General features: G+C 41.5%; 1 protein-coding gene across 1 annotated transcript in view; it reads right to left on the reverse strand.

The window, feature by feature from the left end:
• ARG2 (arginase 2) overlaps nucleotides 1-24020 on the reverse strand; it is a 32199-nt gene that overhangs the window by 2399 nt on the left and 5780 nt on the right. The window contains exons 3-7 of the mRNA XM_045565266.1: nucleotides 6656-6833; nucleotides 3427-3586; nucleotides 2636-2730; nucleotides 2367-2471; nucleotides 1080-1216 (exon numbers count right to left, since the gene is read on the reverse strand). Coding sequence (XP_045421222.1) covers nucleotides 1080-1216; nucleotides 2367-2471; nucleotides 2636-2730; nucleotides 3427-3586; nucleotides 6656-6833 — 675 coding nt within the window. The remainder of the gene's footprint in view (nucleotides 1-1079; nucleotides 1217-2366; nucleotides 2472-2635; nucleotides 2731-3426; nucleotides 3587-6655; nucleotides 6834-24020) is intronic.

Raw genomic sequence — 24020 nt, forward strand, 5'->3', positions numbered from 1 at the left:
AATATCTTCAAGAGATCAGCTTTAACTCCAGATTCCCAACTCCCAGTGAAGCAACCTCTCTCTGTCTATCTTATTTATTCGTTCATTCATTCAGAGACAGAGTCTTACTCTCTTGCCCAAGCTTGAATGCAGTGGCATAGTCAGCTCACTGCAGCCTGAACTCCTGGGCTCGAGTGATTCTCCTTGCCTCAGCCTCCCAAGTAGCTGGAACAACAGGTGCATGCCACCATGCCCACCTAATTTTTTCAATTTTTTATAGAGATGGCATCTCACCACATTGCCCAGACTGGTCTTAAATTCCTGGCCTCAAGTGATCTTCCTGCCTTGATCTCCCAAAGTGTTGGGATTACAGGCATGAGCCACTGCCCAGCCAACCTCTTAACATTTTTTTTTGAAACAGAGTCTCGCTCTGTTGCCCAGGCTAGAGTGCCATGGCATCAGCCTAGCTCACAGCAACCTCAAACTCCTGGGCTCAAGCAATCCTTCTGCCTCAGCCTCCCGAGTAGCTGGGACTACAGGCATGCGCCACCATGCCCGGCTAATTTTTTATTTATGTATTTTTAGTTGGCCAGATAATTTCTTTCTATTTTTAGTTGAGACTGGGTCTCGCTCTTGCTCAGGTTGGTCTCAAACTCCTGACCTCAAGCGATCCTCCCGCCTCGGCCTCCCAGAGTGCTAGGATTACAGGCATGAGCCACCGCACCCGGCCCCACCTCTTAACATTAAAGTAAAAATTATAGCTACTTGGCCTTGTCTTCTTATCTTAATCTACCTTTACATAACTCAGACACAGGGAACTGCATCAGTGTGGCAATTTATTCTTGTATTTAATAAGTGTCTAAGTAGACACAATTTTGTACTCAGTATTACCTTGGCATAGATTGTTAAGAGCTAGGTCCAAACATGCCTCCAAATAATTATATCCTTTATTAGCCTGGCCATATGATTATTAGCTATAAAAGTTGAAGGAAAAACAAAATCTACAATGACATGGAACAGTAGAAACAACCTCCTGTAGGTAAGAGACTTCAGCATATTTACACAGTAGTTAACAGGCTGCATACCTGGTTGCTACATACCTGTATTGTGTATTTCCTCAGTAATATACATGCCTTCCCGATAGGTCAGTCCCCCTACGACAGGGGTTCCTGTGGCTGGAGCCAGCGTAGGGTCAAATGCATCAATATCAAAACTCAGATGGATTGGCCTTTGTCTTCTGGAAAGGAAGAGGATAAAAGAATACTTATTTGGTTGTGCTCAACATTCCTGTGGTTTGCAACTCCTTGATTTTATTGCTGTTGGTCCTGGTACTTTGCTAATAAAGCTGTTAATAATATTTCTAGGTTTTCTATTTCAGGAAGTACTGAAATTAGTATAGTAACTTCCTGCACACCACTTCATGATATTGCTATTTGTTCTGCATGCCTCAGACAGACTAACTCCAATATATAGTTCTGGTTTATCCTGGGCATTAGAACCTCTTGCATGAATAACTGTCAATAGAGGGAATTCTTCACTTCCATGAGATGGGGCTCTGATATATTCTAATTTATGTTGGCTTGATCTAGGTTACAGTTGCTGTTACTCTCTGAATATAATAGCAGCTGACTTAACTCTGATTTTATGTCTGTAATCTTTTTTATTTTTAGTTATTTATTTATTTTTATCCAGTCACGTTGACACCTATGTCTGCAGTCTTAACATCTTCCAATTCTAACTTCCGTTTAGCCCAGGTGTCCAATGGCTGAAAGTAACATACAACACCCAATGCCAAATAACTAAATTTCTTAACAGCTTAAAAAATGACATACTACTGGGTAGCATTTCTGACATTACTCACCTAAAAGTAAAGACTTGGTATTGGGAAAATGCTCTTAAAGCTAACATTTGATTGGCATTCGTCTGCCATCTTTCTACACTACCAAGATTTGCTTGATATAAAACTCAGGTGAAGCAATAGTGAGGCAGGGAAGAATGGGACATTGGGAACAATGAATGCCTCTCATCTCAAAAGCCAAGCATGTAAATGGAGATAAAGAGAAATTCATGAGAGACAGATCTGGGCAATGACTTAAAGGAAACCCCCTCCTAACCCCAGCGGAAGAATAAGACCTATGTTTCATATTATGTCTTTCTGAACTATTTGAAATTTTTATATGTTTATGTTTTGCTTTTATTTTAAAAATAAAGCTCCTATCCTCAAGAGACAGGCTCAATTCCAAGATCAAGGTGCCAGCAGGAAGAAAAGGTGAAAAGAAGAAAAAAAAAGTAAAAAATTAAAAAAAGAGGCTAAAGTATGCTGCCCTATGGGAGTCTGCCCTGTTCCTTCTGGGACCCAGAAATAGACATCCACTGTCATTACTTACTTGCCAATCAGCAAATCAAATGTCTGTTCCATGACCTTCTGGATACCAAGTCGATCAATGTCTCTCATGGAAAAATATTGGATATCATAGTTCTTTAAAATAAAACTGTGGTGAGATATAAAGGAAGGAGTCCTTAGTTTAAAAATCATTTTTAGCAAATGTATATTTGGGGGGGGTGCCTTTAAGTGACTACAACAGGTTAAGTCAAGCATCAACCTTTCAGATGGAACATGATTGGCCCAAAGTTTAACCCTAATATATCAACTTACTGCTCAGGAGGGTCCACATCTCTTAGACCAATATACACGATCCTTGGGGAAGAGATACAAGGTTTGATCCAGGAAAATCCTGGGAGTTGTGGCACCTATGAAGAGGAATAGACAGGATTAATCAAGAATTCTTGGTCTCACCAAGATAATCATCACGTGCTTCCCAAGGTATGGAGTCTGCTTTCTTCTGCTACCCCACAGGATATGTTTAAAGCAATACAAGACACACTTGATCTGGAAAAGAGCCCTGATACAAGTGGAAATGTTTCAGAAGGGCAGCTGAAGAACACAGTACAGCTTTCTCAAGAACAATAAACTCTTCTTCTAAGGCTGTCTTGGTTTCTCATTAACATACCTAGTAGTGGCCACCTCAAGTTGCCAGCAGCAAAACGTGAATTCTGCCTAATGAATAATCTTTGTGCTGTCCTGTTTTAACTTGGTTCCTCACTGAGGGGAGGGATATACAGATTCTAATCTATGCCTAACATGGACTTTCATGTCCTCAGAACAGCTCAGGAAAATACTACCCAGGGGTAAATCATGGAGTTGTCTTCTAGACCAATGTGTCAGAGTGTGGCGTGTGGCCTGCAAGCCTTTAACCAAGAGCAGGGACCATGTCCTGGTCATCTTTATATGCCTTTATAGTATCTAACAGACTGCCTGGGCCCATAACAGTGTTTGATGAACAAATGAAGGCCACACTTAACCCATTCTTCACCGAAATCTTACTTAACCCTCAAAGCCCTGGGATAACCCTACAAGCCATTCACCTTTCATTTTGGACCACTGACCTTGTCCTGTAGCTCTCTGAGGAGAAATGAAACAGGCTGTCCATGGAGATTTCCTGATGAAGTAGTAAGGGGTGTATTGATATCTGCATGGGCATCAACCCAGATGACACAAAGGTCTGGGCAGTGTCGGGCATGGCCACTAATGGTACCGATTGCCAGGCTGCAAAGAATAGATACAATCTTCAGGACCCTCTGCTTGGCAAACATCACCAATAACAAATGTCCTCAGCCAACACAGTTTATACTCTGTTCTCAGGGCAAAGTCAGGGCATAGACTGAGGCTGGGTTTGGGTGACACAAGAGTCTAGAGTTGTAGTTCCCAAAGATTAACCTTGAGTGAGTGAGTGTGTGTTAGGGAGAAATATAAAACTCTAAAGATTCAAAGCTGGCTATCTCAGCAGTGTGACAGATGTCACTGCTGCCCCCAAATCCATGTAATTTGATCCAGTAGCCCTGGTGCAGAAAATTACCTCAAATATTTGTTCTTTGAGTGAAATCCAGTTAAATGATGTGGTCTATTTGGAACAACTCAAAAAAATGTTGCTAATATCACTTAAGAGAGACCTGAGAGATCTAAGTCTAACTTCCAAAGAATCAGTTATATTAACTTTTTAAGGATAAGAATTATAAGGCATTATAATTTTTTAGAAAGCTTATAAGTGATACTTCTTAAAAACTGAAAAAAATCTGTTAAAGACATTAAAGTAACAGGGCAACCCAATTAAAGAACTCATTTAGACCACTGACTAAAATAGAGGTTTATTTGCATATTGCTTTATATACATTAGCATGGCATTCAAATATTGTTTTTTCTTTCTTTTTTTTTTTGAGACAGAGTCTCACTCTGTTGCCCAGGCTAGAGTGAGTGCTGTGGTGTCAGCCTAGCTCACAGCACCCTCAAACTCCTGGGCTCAAGCGATCCTACTGCCTCAGCCTCTCAAGTAGCTGGGACTACAGGCATGCGCCACCATGCCCGGCTAATTTTTTCTCTATATACATTTTTTTAGCTGTCTAAATCATTTCTTTCTATTTTTAGTAGAGACAGGGTCTTACTCTTGCTCAGGCTGGTCTCGAACTCCTAACCTCGAGCGATCCTCCCGCCTCAGCCTCCCAGACTGCTAGGATTACAGGCATGAGCCACCGCACCTGGCCTCAAATATTCTTAAGTGTTTCTCTGTTTTTTCCTTTCCTTGTCCTAGGGCTCTGCTTACATTAGCCAACTGTCCTATCTCAACTCTAGGGAGATAGCTGATAAGATTGTGGTTGGAAAGCTGCCGGTCTTCCCAGTAACCAAGGAATTTGACATAGATGGGAAATGCAGCTTAAACATCTTAGGAACTAACTGCAACCATCCTCCTTGGTCAATACAGCATGAGACAGCATTCTAGGCTCCCTGCCCCACAGTGGACCCTTCTGAGGGAGAGCATGGTCTAGTGTAAAGGCAGTGGATTAAGTCAGAATACTGAAGTTTTAGATCAGGAAGAGCTGTGTGACTGGAGACAGGCCATCTAACTTCTGTAGACTTCAATTTCCTTTTTTATAAGATAGGGATAATATAGTTGGCCTGTTTAAATCAGAATTGGTTTAATTAAGGTGATAATATATGTTGTACTATGTAAAAGGAGCAGTGACCTAAAAATGCCTCTTTCTTTAGAATGTTCAACAGCTATTCAAGGTATACACTTATCCCATCCTCTCTAGAATCTTCCAGATTGCCTAGGTTTTAACATTTAATAGGAAATAAGTTAGTAGTAACATGGCTGTGATATAGATAGCTATAGGCAAAATAAAAGCCAAAGACTGTGATAACCCCATTGATAGGTAGTCTCCAAGACTGAGACTTGACCAAAGGAAAGACTAAATAACTACACTTCCACACACAGCACTGAGCTAAGGAGGCAGGAGACCCACCGTCTGGTTGATTTAATTGAATGATGTAGTCATCTCAGTAGAGAACTTAAATCTGACCATTTTCTTGTTTTACCTGAATTTTTATTCCTAATGAGGAATCTACCTGTCTGCAGATATAACAAAGATTTAACTTTAGTGATTTGAAAAAGTTTAAGCTTAGTGATCTGAAAAGCTCTCTGAGCACCTCAGGGAAAATAATTGCTATAGAAGTCACATTTGATTTGAATCTCAGCTTGCTACTTCCTGGTTCTAGACCTTGGGTAAGTTTTCTTTCTTTTTTTTTTTTCCCCCCCAAAAGCAAGGTCAAGCTTATTGCCCAGGCTAGCCTCAAATTCCTGGGCTCAAGCGAGCCTCCTACCTCAGCCTGCCAAGTAGCTGGGACTAGAGGCACGTGCCACCACGCCCAGCTTGAATAAGTTTCTAACCTCTGTTCCTCAGTGCTTCCAGCAGTAAATTAAATAAAACCATATCTACCTCATAGCATTGTTAGGAGGATTAACTGAGAATTATGTATGGTGTACTTAATACTCCTAGTACTGCAAATACCTTTTTTCTTTCTACCAAAAACCTTCATTACTTGGCTCAAATCACACTCCCCTGTGAAATCTGACCTACTCTAGCCCAGACTGATCTCTTCTTCCTTTGAAATTCTGTAGAATTCAATTTTTTTTTTTTGAGACAGAGTCTCACTCTGTCTGTCATCCTGGGTAGAGTGCAATGGTGTGATCGTAGCTCATTGCAACCTCCAAATCTTGGGCTCAAGCAATCATCCTGCCTTAGCCTCCTGAGTAGCTGGGACTGCAGGCGTGTGCCAACACACACCAGGCTAAAAGACAAAAGACTAATTGCATTAGTATGCCACCTAGGGTTCATATTGTGGAGGTAAAAAATGTATTCACACATTAAGGGGGATCTCTAACAAACCTATTTGCAGAAATGCTAACAAAAATGACCAAATTCATTCTATCAGTGGCTCTTTCCAGTTCTCCAAAGTCATGAGATAGTGTCTCAAGAAAGCTTTCTAGGAGATAGGCATGAAACAGTGCCTAAAAATCTTACTTAGTCTACCTTTGAACTTGCTGTGTCTGAATGTACACACCCTCTTACTATACAGTGTGTGGTACAATAAATAAATAAATAAATCACATGGTGCCTTTGGCAGCTCATGATCTTAGACATTAAAATACTATTATATACATCATACCCTAAAAATTCTGCAGGGTATTTTTCTCCAGGTAAGGAAACTGAGAAAGAAGCTAAGTGATTAGCACAAAGCACCATGTAATCCAGCCCCTCCCCACCCCATCTCCCAGCTTACCTGTGGTCTCCTCCCACCGTGACACAGTTGTAGCCACCTGACACTGCTCTACTAACCACCTCAGCCAGTTCCTGGTTGGCAAGGCCCACTGAGCGTGGATTCACTATCAGGTTGTTGTAGAGATCATCTTTGGGCACTGGAGTAAAACTCAAATCTCCAAAGTCTTTTAGGTGGCAGCCTGGGAACAAATGAGGGGATGACATGATGAATTTTATGTGCTATTCCAACTCTTACTTGCCTGGGTCACAAATAACAACTTGTGACAAAGTACACATCATAAACATTTTATCACAGTAAAATCCCAAAGTTCACACAATTGTGGCAGGATTATCTCAATCTTCCCATCAATCCTGTAAAGTTGATCCTATTATGAACACCATTTAGCAGAAGCAGCTGGGCTTTGGAAACTGAAACCCAGAGATGTTGAATGCCTTAACCTAACAATCACAGAATTAGTAGCAATTAGACCTGAGATATCCCAGAGTTACACAGTGAAAATAAAATACCAAGAAGAATGAACAGAATTTAAAGAAAAGTACTATTAATTTAGGACAAAAATACACAGAAACTCTCATGTTATAAACTTTTTAATAAATACAAAGTCAATCTGAAGCATCCTAAAAGCATCCTAAAAGAGAAATACTGATTACTTACAAGGTCCCAGCCAAGGTTCTAACTGCTTAACATAAATCCTTATTTTAAGACTCAGAACAATTCTGTGAGGCAACTAAAATATGCCTATTCTGTAGATGAGGAAACTGAAGCAAAGACAAGTAACCTAACCAAGGTCACATGGTTGCTCAGTGCAGAATCAGGGTATAAATCCAGGCCATGTGGCTCCAATGTTTGTACACGTTGAGCACCCCTTATCTGAAATGCTTGGGACCACAAGTGTTTGGGATTTGGGATATTTTGGATTTTAGAATATTTGGGTTTTTTTTTTTTTGTTTGTTTGTTTTTAGACAGAGTCTCGCTCTGTTGCCCCGGCTAGAGTGCCGTGGCGTCAGCCTAGCTCACAGTAACCTCAAACTCCTGGGCTCAAGTGATCCTCCTGCCTCAGCCTCCCAAGTAGCTGGGACTACAGGCATGCACCACCATGCCCAGCTAATTTTTTCTATATGTATATTTTTTAGCTGTCTAAATCATTTCTTTCTATTTTTTTTTTTTTTTTTTTTTTTTTTAGTAGAGATGGGGTCTCGCTCTTGCTCAGGCTGGTCTCGAACTCCTGACCTCGAGCGATCCTCCCGCCTCGGCCTCCCAGAGTGCTAGGATTACAGGCGTGAGCCACCACATCCGGCCTAGAATATTTGAATATAATGAAATATCTTAGGGCTAGAACCCAAGTTTAAATACAAAATTTACTTGTTTGTTTCATATACACCTTATACCCATAGCCTAAAGGTAATTTTACACTTTTTTTTTTTTTTTTTTTGGAGACAGAGTCTCCCTCTAGTGCCTGGGCTACAGTGCCATGGTGTCAGCCTAGCTCACAGCAACCTCAAACTCCTGGGCTCAAGAGATCCTCCTGCCTCAGCCTCCCGACTAGCTGAGACTACAGACATGTGCCACCATGCCCAGCTAACTTTTTCTATATATTTTTAGTTGTCCAGCTAGTTTCTTTCTATTTTTTAGTAGAGACGGGGTCTCGCTCTTGCTCAGGTTGGTCTCGAACTCCTGACCTCGAGCGATCCTCCTGCTTTGGCCTCCCAGAGTGCTAGGATTACAGGCGTGAGCCACCAAGTCCGGCCTAGAATATTTGAATATAATGAAATATCTTAGGGCTAGAACCCAAGTTTAAATACAAAATTTACTTGTTTGTTACATGTACACCTTATACCCATAGCCTAAAGGTAATTTTACACTTTTTTTTTTTTTTTTTTGGGAGACAGAGTCTCCCTCTAGTGCCCGGGCTACAGTGCCATGGCGTCAGCCTAGCTCACAGCAACCTCAAGCTCCTGGACTCAAGAGACCCTCCTGCCTCAGCCTCCCGATTAGCTGAGACTACAGGCATGTGCCACTATGCCCAGCTAACTTTCTATATATTTTTAGTTGTCCAGCTAGTTTCTTTCTATTTTTAGTAGAGACGGGGTCTCGCTCTTGCTCAGGCTGGTCTCAAACTCCTGACCTCGAGCGATCCTCCTGCCTTAGCCTCCCAGAGTGCTAGGATTACAGGCATGAGCCACCACGCCCAGCCTAATTTTACACAATTTTAAAAATAATTTTGTGCATCAAAGGTTGCATATACCAAACCATCAGAAAGCAAAGGTGTCAGAGCCAGGTGTAATAGCTCATGCCTATAAACTCAGCACTTTGGGAGGTAAAGGTGGGAGGTAAAGGTGGAAGGTCAGGAGTTCAAGACTAGCCTTAGCCAACATAGTGAGACCCCATCTGTACAAAAAATTTTAAAAAGTTATCTGGGTGTGTTGGTGCACACCTGAAGTCTCAGCTACTCAGGAGGCTAAGGTAGGTGGATCACTTGAGCCCAGGAGTTAGAGGCTCCAGTGAGCTATAATGATGCTACCACTTTCCAGCCTGGGCGACAGAGCAAGGCCCCGTCTCTAAAAAAAAAAAAAAAGAAAGAAAAGAAAAAAGAAAGGAAAAAAAAAGAAAGAAAAGAAAAGAAGCAAAGGTGTTACTATCTCAGCCACCCTTGTGGACAATCTATGGTTGTTTGGCATTACCATCATTCCTGGCTCTGAATTTATATGCTGCTGAGAAGCAATGGTTTTCTTATACTTATTCACACCATAGTACTTAACAGGAAAAAATACGACATACCATACCATTAATACAGAGAAAAAAATAATGTGTTCAGGTAACTTGTGATGTCATGTTGGTACTCAAAAAGTTTCAGATTTTAGAGCATTTTGGATTTTCAAATTGGGGTGCTTAAGCTGTATTCTTTAGTATGAAGTTTGTTTCCCAGAAGAATCCCTACTGATTCTAACATTTTAAGAACTAGCAATATATTCTGACAGGTTCGAACATTTTTCCACCTATGTTGGATGCTACATTTAGGGTGAGGACTAAATAATCCAACTCTATCAAAAAGGATATGAACTATCAGAGGGCAGAATGTTATCATAGATTGTATCCTTATAGCCCTGATTCTCAAACTGGAGTCCAGGTATCGAGGGTGGGGGAGGTAGTTAAGAGGACAGAAATAGTATATTTTATTATTTGCAGAGATTGTTGTTGAAGATTTGGATTAAGACCAGCATGGACTCATCATGAATTTAAACTATACAGTTTGAGCTTTACCTCTTGAACTCAAACCCAATCCAAAGCCAAACTTTTGAGGGAATGTAAAAGTCTGACAAGCAATGACCGTAACATAAATCTGTAAGGCCAACAATGGGCTGGAACATAAGGCAAACCAAACGATTGCAGAAAACCTTATCTTATTCTTAATTAAAGGTAAGATACACCTGCAGCAAGAATTCTGTATCTTTCAGTCACTGCATTTTAAGAAATAATCACATAAAAGGCTCCAAACTGAAGAAGATCCAAACTAAATAAAAAGAAAAGGGGGGGAGGAGTGAGAAGAATATGACAGCAGGCCAAAAACATTGTGAACCAAGAGAAAAATGACCAAATAAAACATCTATAAAAATTTTTTTAAAAAGACAAAAAGCCATGAGTAAAGTCATTATGGACTTCAACAAGTCTCAAAATATGGGAAGGACACTTTAAACTTTAGACTTAGCAATAAAGCCTTAATTAACCTTCAAGTCACTATCTTATCTTGTCTCTGTTGGCAACACAGTCATGCAGTGTTGAATGGTGGTGTCTATTTCTTGGGTGTTTCCACTTCCATATCCATGTTTATCTCTGTATCCTCCTCAAACCACATCATTAGGTTCTTATTAGACGTAAGACACCAGGGCATGCCTGGTGTTTTATAATATTAGGCATATAATTATAAATTTATAATCTAAAATAATAATGTTAATATTAACTAACTTTTTAGAACTATTTGCCAGGCACTTTAACTCATTAAAACTCACATGACCACTAAGAAAAATACAGGGGACTTAAGATGCTCAATCCAGTAGATAAAATAAGTCACAGAACTTGGGAAACACTCAAGTCCAATCATGGACACTAGGATGTACACTCAGATATGTGTGACAGAAAACAGTACTCTGCTCACTTGCATTATGAGGAAAAAGCTGCACAAAGCCTAAAAAGCCCAAAGAGGATTGGATTTGGCAGTCTTATAGCAATGCTCTCCAGGAAGCCAGACTGAATTTCATAAAAGGACTTTAGTCATTAGATGAGTAACTCTGCTGTGGGGTGCTTCTCCAGATGAATTGACAATCTGGACAGTGGATTCTCCTAAAATCATCCAACTCCATTTACTCTCATTGCTTCTTACCAAACAGTCTTCTGGTTATTCACTTGGTTTTCCGGATCCCTTCATACCAGCAAGGGCTTCCAGACAGTGGATGCTGGAAAGACTATTGCTCAACATAATCGTGCACAGGCATTTTGGTTAATCCAGTGTAGTTAGCATGAGTCTCTCTGGGTCTGGAAGCCTGATGAGCCCCTCATACAGCAAGCCTTGTGTTTCTGGATCCACAAAGCTGAGCGCAGACCCCCTTAAGGGATTAATATCTTGAGAGGTCCTGCCTGAGTGGACTACCCTCCCACTCCCAATTCTGCTCTTTAATTTGCACAATTTAAGTGCCAGGTAAGGACTAGAGACAATGAGTGCTAACACTGCGATCCTCAACTCCCCAGCCTCAGCCCAGTACCAGTCCATGGCCTGTTAGGAAACAGGCCCCGCATGACCTAAGCGCCACAACCTCCCTGACCCATGACACACCCCCACCCCCAGTCTGTGAAAAAATTGTCTTCCATGAAACCTGTCCCTGGTGCCAAAAAGGTTAGGGACTGCTGTGCTAACAGGACCAGAGGAAGTTCACTGAAGATCCAGGAAGTACTCCTACAACAAGTGAAGTTTATACCAGCACTGTTTTGCTACTTTTTTCTTCCTTCTTCCTTTACTGGCAAATAGAAATTCTTTGTAAAATTGAATAAGAAAGTGTATAATGGTGGAAGTCCCCATCCCACTCCCCAGGCTTGACTGTTGTATCCTTGCAGACCTTTATGCATAATCATAATATATAATATTCTTTTAAGTAAGGTTATTAGAGTAAGTTAACTACTCTAGCAAACTCCCCAAAATAATGGCTCAAACACAGTTTATTTCTTGTCCCCTTAATATCCAGGGTTGGTATTCCAAGTCAGCAGGAAGCTTTCTTCCATGCAGTGATTCAGGGACCTGGCTTGTAGTTCTGCCACATCTAGCACTTTGTCATCTGTGTGGCTAAAGCTAGGTCTCCCCAGGTTCAAGGCAGCCAGAGAGGAAGCAAGCATTGAGAAGGCACACCTCTTCTTTTAACACATTAACTGCCATGTGAGTTGTATTCAACTCACTAGTTTCGAGCCTGGGACCTCATGAAGCATATGTAACTCACACATCTCTTCACTTGGGTGCTGCAAGAACTATTTTTCAAGTTGCATATAACTCACACACAGAAAACAGTAAAAGGCCGGAGGCTCATGCCTGTAATCCTAGCACTCTGGGAGGCCGAGGCGGGAGGGTTGCCTGCCTGAGCTCAGGAGTTCAAGACTAGCCTGAGCAAGAGTGAGACTCCATCTCTACCAAAAACAAGTTAAGAAAAAACCAGCTGGGCATTGCAACCTACACCTATTGTCCCAGCTACCTGAGAGGCTGAGGCAGAAGGATCACTTGAGCTCAGGAATTCAAGGTTGCAACGAGCTACAGTGAAGCCATTGCACTCTACCCAGGGCGACAGAGTGAGACTCTTTCTCAACAAAAACAAACAAGGCAACTGAACACCCCTCCTCACAACCCCCCACCCCTTCATAAAATAAATATATATATAAATGAAAACAGAAATAAAAAATAACAAATTTTTCATTAAATAAAGTTTTGTTTTCAAAGTTTTTATTCTGTTTTCGTAATAAAACACTGTGGTCCCAAGGAAAACTTTTTTTTCTAGTGTGGCAGTCAATGTGTTAAAGGCCCTGTCCTGGAAGTGGCACATCAATGCTGCTTATGTGGCACTGGCCAGCAAATGCAGGTCTAGATTATGTTCAGAAGAGGATGAGAATGGATTTTGGTGGACAGCTAGCAATCTCTGCCACAATGAGTACTTTTTTATTCTACTGCTATAACCTTTAAGTTATAAGAACTCAAAATACTAAAGCTTATGGGCTGATCCAAGTACAGTGGTGTTTACAACTAATTGATCACAGTTACCAATTCCTTTGTTCCTTCTCTACTCCCACTGCTCCACTTGACTAGTAAAAATAATAATAACAATAATAAAATTTTAAAAAAGAAAAAGTAGTGAAAAAAAAGAAAATACGCTTATGTTGCTCTGGGATTACCAATTTATGTTCTATTCTTGTTCATTACAGAGCTGAATCAGCAAATATATTACGCCATCCTGATGTAGCCTAAGAGCTTTCTCCTCTAATGTCCGCTGTACCAATAGTATCAAAGCACCCAAAGGACCAATAGAGTATAGAACCCAAGATTGGTTTCTCAAAGGTGAACAAGGGCCCAAAAGAAGAAATACATATGCCATTGTTTGGAAAGAAATGACCAATTTAATAGGAATGAGAACTTTGAATATGGGAGCAATGCAATAATGTGGTTGTAGAGAAGATGAATTGTAATCAATCAACTACAGTTTTTGAAAGAAGTGGGGAGGCTGATGGGAGATTAATATTTGTAAGAACAGAATAAACTGAATAATATTAAAACTTTATCAGAGTGCTATGGCAAATTCTTCTAGGTCAAAAGGTATAAGAAATGGTCTCACAAATTTTTAAAGACTCTTAGAATAATAGTGAAAACAGCAAATATTATAACGTGGAAGCAATATGTGCCTCTCATGCTTAAGAAACTGTCCCTTTAACTCTATTCTTCAGGTCAACTCATCTCCAAGTCTAGGTCACATGAGACCTGATGTTTCATTGCTGCTCTTTCTTCTCTTTTAAGAGGCATTGTAGGACAAGATGAGCCTGACCTGAAACTTCAAAGAAGCTCTCATGTCAAGCAGATTTGGAACCAATTTGAAAGGCTCTCACTTTTCACTTGCTCTTTATACACTGGCACAGCCTCATTGCTTCTCTCCCCAAGTGCTGGTAATAAAATACACTGAATACTATTGATCTTGATCTTTCAGACCCAGATGTTACCTTTGGCCTTGATAAACCTTTACAGGCTCCATCGGAGTGGAACGAGAACAAAAGTACACCAACAGAATGATGCAACCAGGTGGTAGGGAAGAAATCAAAACAGCCCTACCTGACCCTAGCAATATCTGCAAACAACACTTCTATTAATATTTCAGGGCTACTGAGTGAATCTCTGGAAGAAGCCAGTGATAGGAAAAGAGGCAATGGAACAGAATTATCTGCCTCCACACACCACATTGTGCTAGCCACTCTACAGATATGTGCTAGTCTTCACATCCTTTGCTGGTACGTTATCCACACATTGCAAAGGGAGAAATTCAGCAAGGCTAAGTAACTCCAACTGTTTATAGCACGTGAATCACTCTTTGGTTAGAGACTCGCATAAGACAATGTGATGGATGAGCAGGTATTTTTTTCAACAGCATAAGGTACATCATTCTCTCTACTGCTCTGACTTCCACTTACAGATGACTCCAGCTGCTACCCAGGCTCCCCGCAAGTCAAGAGAGATAGGTTTCAAAGTGGGCTGACTCCTCTTTACTACAGTGGTTAGTTAAAAAATAAACAAAAATACTAAAGTGGGCTGACACACAAGAGAGTCTACTGAGCCACAGGTAGCCTAAGGGCAGAAGGCAGAATAATAGATGGAAAAGCTAGGGGACAAACTGTCCCTAACAGTTGGAAATGTGTTTGGCTTGTCAGGAATAACAAGTCGGTGAAACCTGAAGAAAAACAAAGACTATAATCTCACTTGGTGCTAAGAGGGTACTGATGACTTCTAACATCACAGACTCACCCATGCAAAGGGGATTCCTGGTCTTCTGAAGGGATGTACCTGCTAATTCTTAGAACCTCAAAGTTGTACCTGGAATACCAGCTTTTTTTTTTTTTTTTTTTTGAGACAGAGAGTCTCACTTTGTTGCCCAGGCTAGAGTGAGTGCCGTGGCATCAGCCTAGCTCACAGCAACCTCAAACTCCTGGGCTTAAGCGATCCTACTGCCTCAGCCTCCCGAGTAGCTGGGACTACAGGCATGCACCACCATGCCCGGCTAATTTTTTGTATATATATTTTTAGTTGGCCAGATAATTTATTTCTATTTTTAGTAGAGACGGGGTCTCACTCTTGCTCAGGCTGCTCTCGAACTCCTGACCTCGAGCGATCCACCCGCCTCAGCCTCCCAGAGTGCTAGGATTACAGGCGTGAGCCACCGCACCCGGCCTGGAATACCAGCTTTTTAAAGACAAAGTTGCAATGTTACCCAAAGTCTAAACTAGAGGAAAAAATGCCAGGGCTAATTCAGGCCATTTGAAGTAAGCAAAATTTCTTTCTTATCCCTAAAATGTGATTTGGGTAATAACCTTTGAAGAGACTATTATTTAGGTAAACTCATTTGGTTACCACCAATAAAATGCAGAGATCTGAATTTTATTTAGTACATTTAATTCTCAGAGGTTGTACAACATCAAGAACCATGTGCCTTGAGATATCTAAAAATCAGCTCTTTGCTCCTTAGACCCAGTTCATAAAATAAATTTGGTACATTAGGGAAAGAAAGTATATCCCACAAGTAGACATATTTGTTCTAGTTCACTTCATTGTCCCAGAGAAGACAATTCTAACCAGCCCTCTCAACATCTCCTTCCTCTCCACTCTGCTCTCCTGTTGCCTCTGCAACAGGCAGGTGTTCTCAGAGGCAGTGAAGACCACGATGGAGGAAGAGGGGTCAGGGATAGTGGCACTGGGTGCTCAAGGATGGAGGGTAACCACGGGGATCCAGGCCAGTCACCTCAGACATGTCCATCTAACATACACCAGAGTTAACCTCAAGATCAAATGATACAAACATGGTGTTAATAGATGCTTTTGCATGAATGTGATCCTTGAATAAAACAAAGCACACTTGAAAATTTAACTCAAGGTAGATAGTAACAGATGACTTGCAACACCTGTTATGTATTTCCTAATTGGTTCCCCAGCTACAACTATCCTTCTTGCATAAGGATAATAGATAGTTATCATCTTCTGACGATAGGCTTAGTAGCGTGTGCCCCTCTGAACCAAACGCATGTCAACCCACTAAGCATCTCTAGATCAGGCTGAGCCAGCTCAGGCTTTCTCAGACAGACTGTCAGCTGGTGGCACCCTAACAACCTGGTCCCAGCACAGGCAGGAGTAGAGATAAGAACAGCGTTCCTCTGGCCTTGGTAAGTCACAAAACCATAATTCTCATTAGAACAAGACTGTCAAGCTTCTCTGAAACAACAGATCTGACAAAACTTCAGTCTTTCTGGTATCTAACCAGAGGAAGAAATAGCAACAATCCCTGGGGATAAAGTACTGCTCTTTACAGCATGTGATCTTTAAAAATTCTTTACTCTTCCTTGTTCCAGAAAGGATTTAAAGGAAGACATACCAGGCTGGTGATTGCAACTCTGCCATACAGTCCTGATGTAGCTCCCTGCCCCAGACCCTGGGCTTGCATGCTGGTGAGTTGGAATCTGCTCCTTAACTTACAGGACAGTCAAGATCTCTAACCAAGTTCAGTTTCTAAACGTGTCCTACCTCACACAGTTGTTTAAATGGGATAACAAGGAAAGGCCTGACACATGCTGAGGATTACAGATTAGATCAACTGGATGAGATATCTCCGTGTTTTTTTCCGCCCCCTCCCCCTTTTTTCGTTTCCTGGAAACTGATGGTGTAACCTAAGACTTCCCAAAATCTGTCCGTAACATGACTAAGTCATTTTGAAAGACAGCTTTTGCGTGAGAAGGAGAAACACAAACAAACACAGGCCCATTGATTTCTCATTGAAATGGCTTCTATTCCTTCAGAGTAGAGGAGGGGAGAAAAAAAAAGAAATGGTTCCTAAAGAATCTCACACAGTGTGCTTGAATATTCTACATTCCCTATGAAAGAATATAAAGGCTAGGCCAATTAAATCTTGGAACATCAATTCTCTGAAAACTCTAACCATAATGCCACACCCTACTGTGACTCAATTCTTAGGTCACACAGGAAAGTGTTTTCTACTTTTCCTATTCCGTGGTTTTCTCCTCTTGGGGTGGAGGAGGGAACAAAGAACATCTTTCTTCTTTTCAAAGCTTGAGTATCCCTACACACACACATACATACATCTTCAATACCAAGCATCTGGTTATTAATAGAAAAGGACAAGCAAACTTATTCAAAGATTATTGAAACCAACCACTGTAATCCCTTAGGTTCTGTCTCTGAATTGTGTTATTTTAGATATTAAAGGAATAACAGCATCTGTCTAAACTAAGTAGAGGTCAGCCTTACTTGACAAAAGCAGTCATCAGGCCAGGTATGGTGGCTCATGCCTGTAATCCCAGCATTTTGGGAGACCAAGGCAGGAGGATCGCTTGAGGCCAGGAGTTCAAGACCAGCCTGGGCAACATAGAAAGGCCCTGTCTCTACAAAAAATTTGAAAAATTAGCCAGGCATGGTGGTGCATGCCTACAGTCCTAGCTACTTGGGAGGTAGAGGCTGGAGGATCACCTGAGCCCAGGAGTTAAAGGCTGCAGTGAGCTAAGATCATGGCTGTGAATAGCCACTAGACTCTAGCCAGGGTGAAAGAGTGAGACGCTGTCTCTTGAAAAAAAGCAGCAGTCATCATTCTCTACCTACATCCTGGTTTAAAAACACATGTTTCAAAAAGGGGACGATTACTTGCCATTATTACCTACTACATTTAGCTTGAATAAATTTGTCAACTGGTAGCCAATCACCTTGCAAGAGTTAAAGTTTGATATGTGATAGTTATCCTTTCAGTCGTACATTCTTGAAAATCTGAGAAAACAGGTGGCTTCTGAGAAAGTCGTTTTGAAGAAAGGAAAGTGTGATCTGGAAAGATCCAGCATGGGTTATGATGGTGAATAAAGCGACAGGAAAAAGCCATGATGCTTTGCTCCCTTTTCTCCTTCAATAAATGTTTACTGTGTACTTTCTGTGGACCTAGCACTCTGTTAAATCCTAGGGATACAGCCATAAGGTATGGCTGCAGCCTTCAAGGAGCTCACAGCCTGGTGAGAAGAGAGGCAGCGAAAGTGGCAGTCCAGTCCAGTGCTAGCTGCTGTGACCCAGCTGCACACAGGATGTGGTGGGAGCAGGGACCCCGGCAGGGAAGAGTCAGGAGGACTTCTCAGAAGAGGCAATATCCGAGTCTTGAAGGTATTAGCCAGGAGTAAAAGGGGAGGAGGGAGTGCTTACCACAGAGGCACATAATACCTTCAGCCCTACAGAACAATGCGCGATTCCCCTGAGGACTGCAGAAAGATGAGGCAGGAGGAGGGGGCAGGGCGTGGATCCTAAATGCAGGAAGAGACAAATCAAATCTGCATTTTAGATCTCGTGCTCAGATGGCAGTGTGGAAAATGGCCTGGCCTGGAGATGAAGACCACCACAGGGAGCGAAAAATAAAGCCGCGGGAGAGAACCACTAGTCTACCTTCTGTCTCTATGGATTTACCTATTCCAGACACTTCATAGAAACAGAATCATATAATGTGTGGCCTTCTTTATCTTCCTTCTTTCACTTAGTATGTTTTCAAAGTTCATCCATGTTTTAGCATAAAATAGTACTTTATTCTTTTAAGGCTGAATAATACTCCCTTGTATGGATAGATCAAATTTTCCTCACCTATTTGTCAACACATGTACATTTGGATCATTTCCACTTTTGGCCATTATGAATAATGCATGAACATTGTATATAAGTTTTTGTGTAGACATGTGTTTTAAATTCTATTACGTATATATGTAGGAGTGGAATTGCTCAATCACAGAACTATATGACTATATGTTTAACTTTTTTTTTTTTTAATTTGAGACAGAGTGTAACTCTGTCACCCGGGCTAGAGTGCAGTGGCATTATCATTGCTCACTGCCAACCTCAAACTCCTGGGCTCAAGCGATTCTCCTGCCTCAGCCTCCCAAATAGCTGAGATTACAGGCGCACACCACCACGCCCAGCTAATTTTCCTACTTTTTGTAGAGACAGAGTCTCGCTCTTGCTCAGGCTGGTGTTAAACTCCTGGCCTCAAGCAATCCTCCCATCTCAGCCTTCCAGAGTGCTGGGATTCCAGACATGAGCCACCGCCCCCAACCAATTTAACTTTCTGAAGAACTGTCAAACTGTTTTCCAAAGTGGCTGCACAATTTCACACCAGTAGTGTATAAGAGTTCCAATCTCTCTACACCCTCAGGTGTGAAATGGTATTTCATTGTAGTTTTTATTTGCATTTCCCTAATGACTAATGCGTTTATTGGCCATTTGTGTAACATCTTTGGAGAAATGTCTACTTAAATCTAATACCAATTTTTTAATTGAGTTATCTTTATTGTTCAGTTGTTACAGTTATTTATGCCTTCAGGACACTAGAACCTTATCAGATATATGATTTGCAAATATTTTCTCCCATTCTATGAACTGTCTTTTTACTTTATTGATAGTGCTCTTTGAAACACATTTTTCATTTTTTTTCTTCTTTTGAGACAGAGTCTCACTATGTTGCCCAGATGAGTGCTGTGGCGTCAATCCAGTTCACAGCAACCTCAAACTCCTGGGCTCAAGCAATCCTCCTGCCTTAGCCTCCCACGTAGCTGGGACTACAGGTGCACGCCACAATGCCCGGCTAATTTTTCTATTTTTAATAGAGACAGTCTCACTCCTGCTCTGGTCTCAAACTCCTGAGCTCAAGCCATCCTCCTCCCTCAGCCTCCCAGAGTGCTAGGATTACAGGTGTGAGCCACCACGGCTGGCCTCACATTTTAAATTTTGATGAAGCCCAATTTATCTATTTTCATTTTTGTCACTTATGATTCTGGTGTGATATCTAAGGCAACCGTTGCCTAACTCAAGGTCACAAAGATTCAGTCCTATGGTTTCTTCTAACAGTTTTATAGTTTTAGCATTACATTTAGGACTTTGGTCCATTTTGAGTTAATTTTTATATATTGAACTCCTCATAAGGTAGGAGTTCAAATTCATTTTTTTAATGTGGATATCCAGTTGTCCCAGCTCCATTTACTGATGATTACTCTTTCCCTATTGACTTGTGTTGGTCAAATAAAGACAGCCTTGTAAGTGAGAAATTCTAGGGAACCACCAGACTGGTCAAATGACAATTTTCTGGAAATGGACTAGGAAGAAGCTTCAACCCTGTTCTGCCCTCTCCAGTGACTACCAGGCTCTTGGTTTTCACTGTGATTGCAGGCTGTTGTTTTTCAAGGCTATGGCTGACCTGTGAAGAGGTGGTATGAGAATAGGGCAAGTTAAAATGCCACAAAAGCCCCTGGCTGGGTGTGGTAGCCCATGTCTGTAATCCTACCACTCTGGGAGGCTGAGGCAGGAGGATTGCTTGAGGTCAGGAGTTTGCGACCAGCCTGAGCAAGAGTGAGACCCCATCTCTACTAAAAATAGAAAGAAATTACCCGGGAAACTTAAAAAGATAGAAAAAATTAGCCAGACGTGGTGGTGCACACCTGTAGTCCCAGCTACTCAGGAGGCTGAGATCTGAGGATCACTTGAGCCCAGGAGTTTGAGGTTGCTGTGAGCTAGGCTGATGCCATGGTACTCTAGCCCAGGCAACAGAGTAAGACTCTGTCTCAAAAATATAAATAAAAATAAATAGCCACAAAAAAGGCCAGGTGTGGTGGCCTGCACCTGTAATCCTAGCAACTCGGGCAGCTGAGGTAGGAGAATCGCTTGAGGCCAGGAGTTCAAGACCAGCCTGGGCAATATAAGCAAGACCCTGTGTCTAAAAAAAAAATAAAAAATTAGCCAAGCATGGTGGCACACGGCTATAGTCCCAGCTACTTGGGAAGCTGAGGCAGGAAGATTCCTTGAGCCCCAGAGTTCAAGGCTGCAGGGAGCTATGATCAGGCTACTGCACCCTATCTCTGAATAAAAAAAAAAATTAGCAGTAAAGGTGAAAAGAGCATCTTTATTTATTTTTTTTTGAGACAGAGTCTCACTCTGTTGCCCGGGCTAGAGTGCCGTGGTGTCAGCCTCGCTCACAGCAACCTCATACTCCTGGGCTCAAGCAATCCTCCTGCCTCAGCCTCCCGAGTAGCTGGGACTACAGGCACGTGCCACCATGCCCGGCTAATTTTTTCTATGTATTTTTAGTTGTCCAGATAATTTCTTTCTATTTTTTTTTAGTAGAGACGGGGTCTCACTCTTGCTCAGGCTGATCTCGAACTCCGGAGCTCAAACGATCCGCCTGTCTCGGCCTCCCAAGTGCTAGGATTACAGGCGTGAGCCACCGCGCCTGGCCGAGAAGAGCATCTTTAGAACAAAATGCCACAAAGCTTGATGTTATTGCTGAAGTTCAACTGCTTTTCTTGAATAAATGCTCTATGGATTGCTACAATCCTTTGGCTTATTTCCAGAGTTCTAAAAACCCTGATTCTGATATTATAATTTTTGCCAATGTTCCCATTTCTTTTTTGAAAGAGAATTTTTGAAGGTCCTATGACACCATTTTCACTGACATCACTATATAATGTTTTAAAATAACTGAGATTTCCCATAAAAATGCAGATTTCTGGCTTTTCTTGAAAACTTGGAGATAAGAGAGTAGAAGACCCACTCCTTCCCACGTGGCAACTGCTGGCTAGAGCTCACATATGTTTTTTGTTCCCTGAACATTGTAGGCACTTTTCTGTCTCAGTGTCTTTGCACTTACTATTCCCTCTGCCTGAGATTCTCTATTCTTCCAGACATGCACAGGCTCCCTTCCTCAGCTGTCCTTACCTCCCGCATAGCACCTATGCAGTGAGGTCTCCCTGTCTACATCTGTGTGGTGTTATGATATATATACACTGGTTTTCATCCATGGTTCCTGGCTCATAATTCCCATAGCCCTTGTTATAGTCTTTTGTGTTAGAATGCTGGATGTGCTAGGCCTCAGGAGCAGATCTCAGGAAATAGAATCTCTCTGACCTTCTGCCCTCCTTTCACCTGTCCCAAGGAGGCTGCAGTGAGAGGATTGTTTGAGGTTAAGAGTTCAAAAAAATACACCTGAAAATGTTTAAACAACCTTGAGGCATACTTTATAGTAATTTACATTTTAAGTTCAATGAGATTTTACAAATATATATACTCTGTAACCACCACCATGCTCAAGATATAGAACACTGAAATGATTTTTAAATCACAGTAGCATGTTAAGGTAGGTCCGTTTCCTGTTAATACAATCAGGTATGCTTAGAAATTGAGAATATCCTTAAGATACTTAAAACTTTAGGTTGCTATTTTCAGAAGTCACATTAAGGAACATGATGTTCAAAAATCAAAGCACCAAGAGAGTAGGAAGTTGACGAAATCCAGATGAACTAAGATATAATCCTAGATTAAAGGCCAAAGAAACTATAACATAATGAGTTATATTAATTTAAAAGATGTGTGAAGTATAGGAGGATAAAAGCAAAAAACAAAAACAAAAAACAAGAATTTATCCAGATCCTGAGAAGAGAAGGCTTTGAGTATTCTAGTCCTCAAGGCAATACATCATCAGAATTTATAAACCAGCTTATAAGTCAGGATCATTAACTTGCAAGCAACAGAAACTTATTCTGGCTAATTTCAGCAGAAAAGCAGTTTGTTTAATTTGGGTGACTCTCAGAATCTTTAAGAGAATTTTTTTTTCTTTTGAGACAGTCTCGCTCTGTCATCTGGGCTAGAGTGCCTTAGCATCAGCCTAGTTCACAGCAACCTCAAACCCCTGGGCTCAAGTGATGCTCCTGCCTCAGCCTCCCGAGTACCTACGATTATAGGCGCACACCACCACGCCCAGCTAATTTTTCTATTTTTAGTAGAGACGGGGTCTCACTCTTGCTCAGGCTGGAGAGAATCTTTAGAATCAAAATCTGGTTTAAAGGTTACATTGCCAGAAATAATGACAAAAACAAATCACATTGCCGAATGGTTCAGTGAAGATATTATCGTGGCTGCTCCCTCCACTGCTGGGGCAGTGTGCTGCCCTATGCATGGCTGACCCCAAACAAAGGCTACTGCTAGAACTACCACCACCACTGCCCATCGCAGAATGAATTCTTTGCTGCCTCTTCTTCAATGTCAAATCAAAGTTTGAGATAGGTGCCTCTGTTGGTGGAGACTAGGTCAAGTGCTCACAACACTGCAATGACAATGAGGTGGAATGTGGATGGAGGTTAAGTCTAAAGAGGAAGACGAGGGTCAAATTATGGAGTACCTGTCCTGTTGTGGTTGGTAAGTGTGGAACATATACCACTAGAGGTTGAAGGACAAAGACCAAAATGTAAAACTATTAAAATGAAAGTGTATTAGAAAAATATATCTAGCACAAGCCTGAGGTTTCATTGTTTATTGTAGGGGCAGGCTGTTTTAAAAGTATGAAACTATAAAGCTAATTTAAAGAAAAACACCAGGACCTGGCATGATGGTTTACACCTGTAATCCCAGCACTTTGGGAGGCTGAGGCATGAGGATCACAAAGGCCAGGAGTTTGAGATTAGCCTGGGCAACATAGTAAGACCCCATCACTACAGAAAGTTTTAAAAAGTCAGCCAAGCATGGTGGGAAACACCTGTAGTCCCACCTATTGGGGAGACTGAGGTGGAAGGATTACTTGAGCCCAGGAGTTGGAGGTTGCAATGAGCTATGATTGAGACATTACACTCTAACCTGGGTGACAAAGTGAGTCTCTGTCTCTAAAAAAATGTAAAATAACCTAGCAGTCTGGGAGGCTGAGGCAGGAAGATCGCTTGAGGTCAGGAGTTCAAGACCAGTCTCAACAGTGAGACCCTGTCTCTACTGAAAATAGAAAAATTAGCCGGGCATGGTAGTGCACACTTGTAGTCAAGGCTACTTGGGAGGCTGAGGCAGGAGGATCACTTGAGCCCAGGAGTGTGAGGTTGCAGTGAGCTATGATCACACCACTGCACTATAGCTGGGGCGACAGAGCAAAACTGTGTCTCAAAAAAAAAAAAAAAAGTAAAATAAAAATAATTTTTAAAAAAAGAAAAACACCAAAGTAATTTATGCAAGTGGAACATGGATATGGGAGATTAGTCAAGATGGTATATGAATGACATGTCTGAGGAACATGGATGTATTTAA

The sequence above is a fragment of the Lemur catta genome, chromosome 1 (genome assembly GCF_020740605.2).
Source record: "Lemur catta isolate mLemCat1 chromosome 1, mLemCat1.pri, whole genome shotgun sequence".
Classification (NCBI taxonomy): Eukaryota; Metazoa; Chordata; class Mammalia; order Primates; family Lemuridae; genus Lemur; species Lemur catta.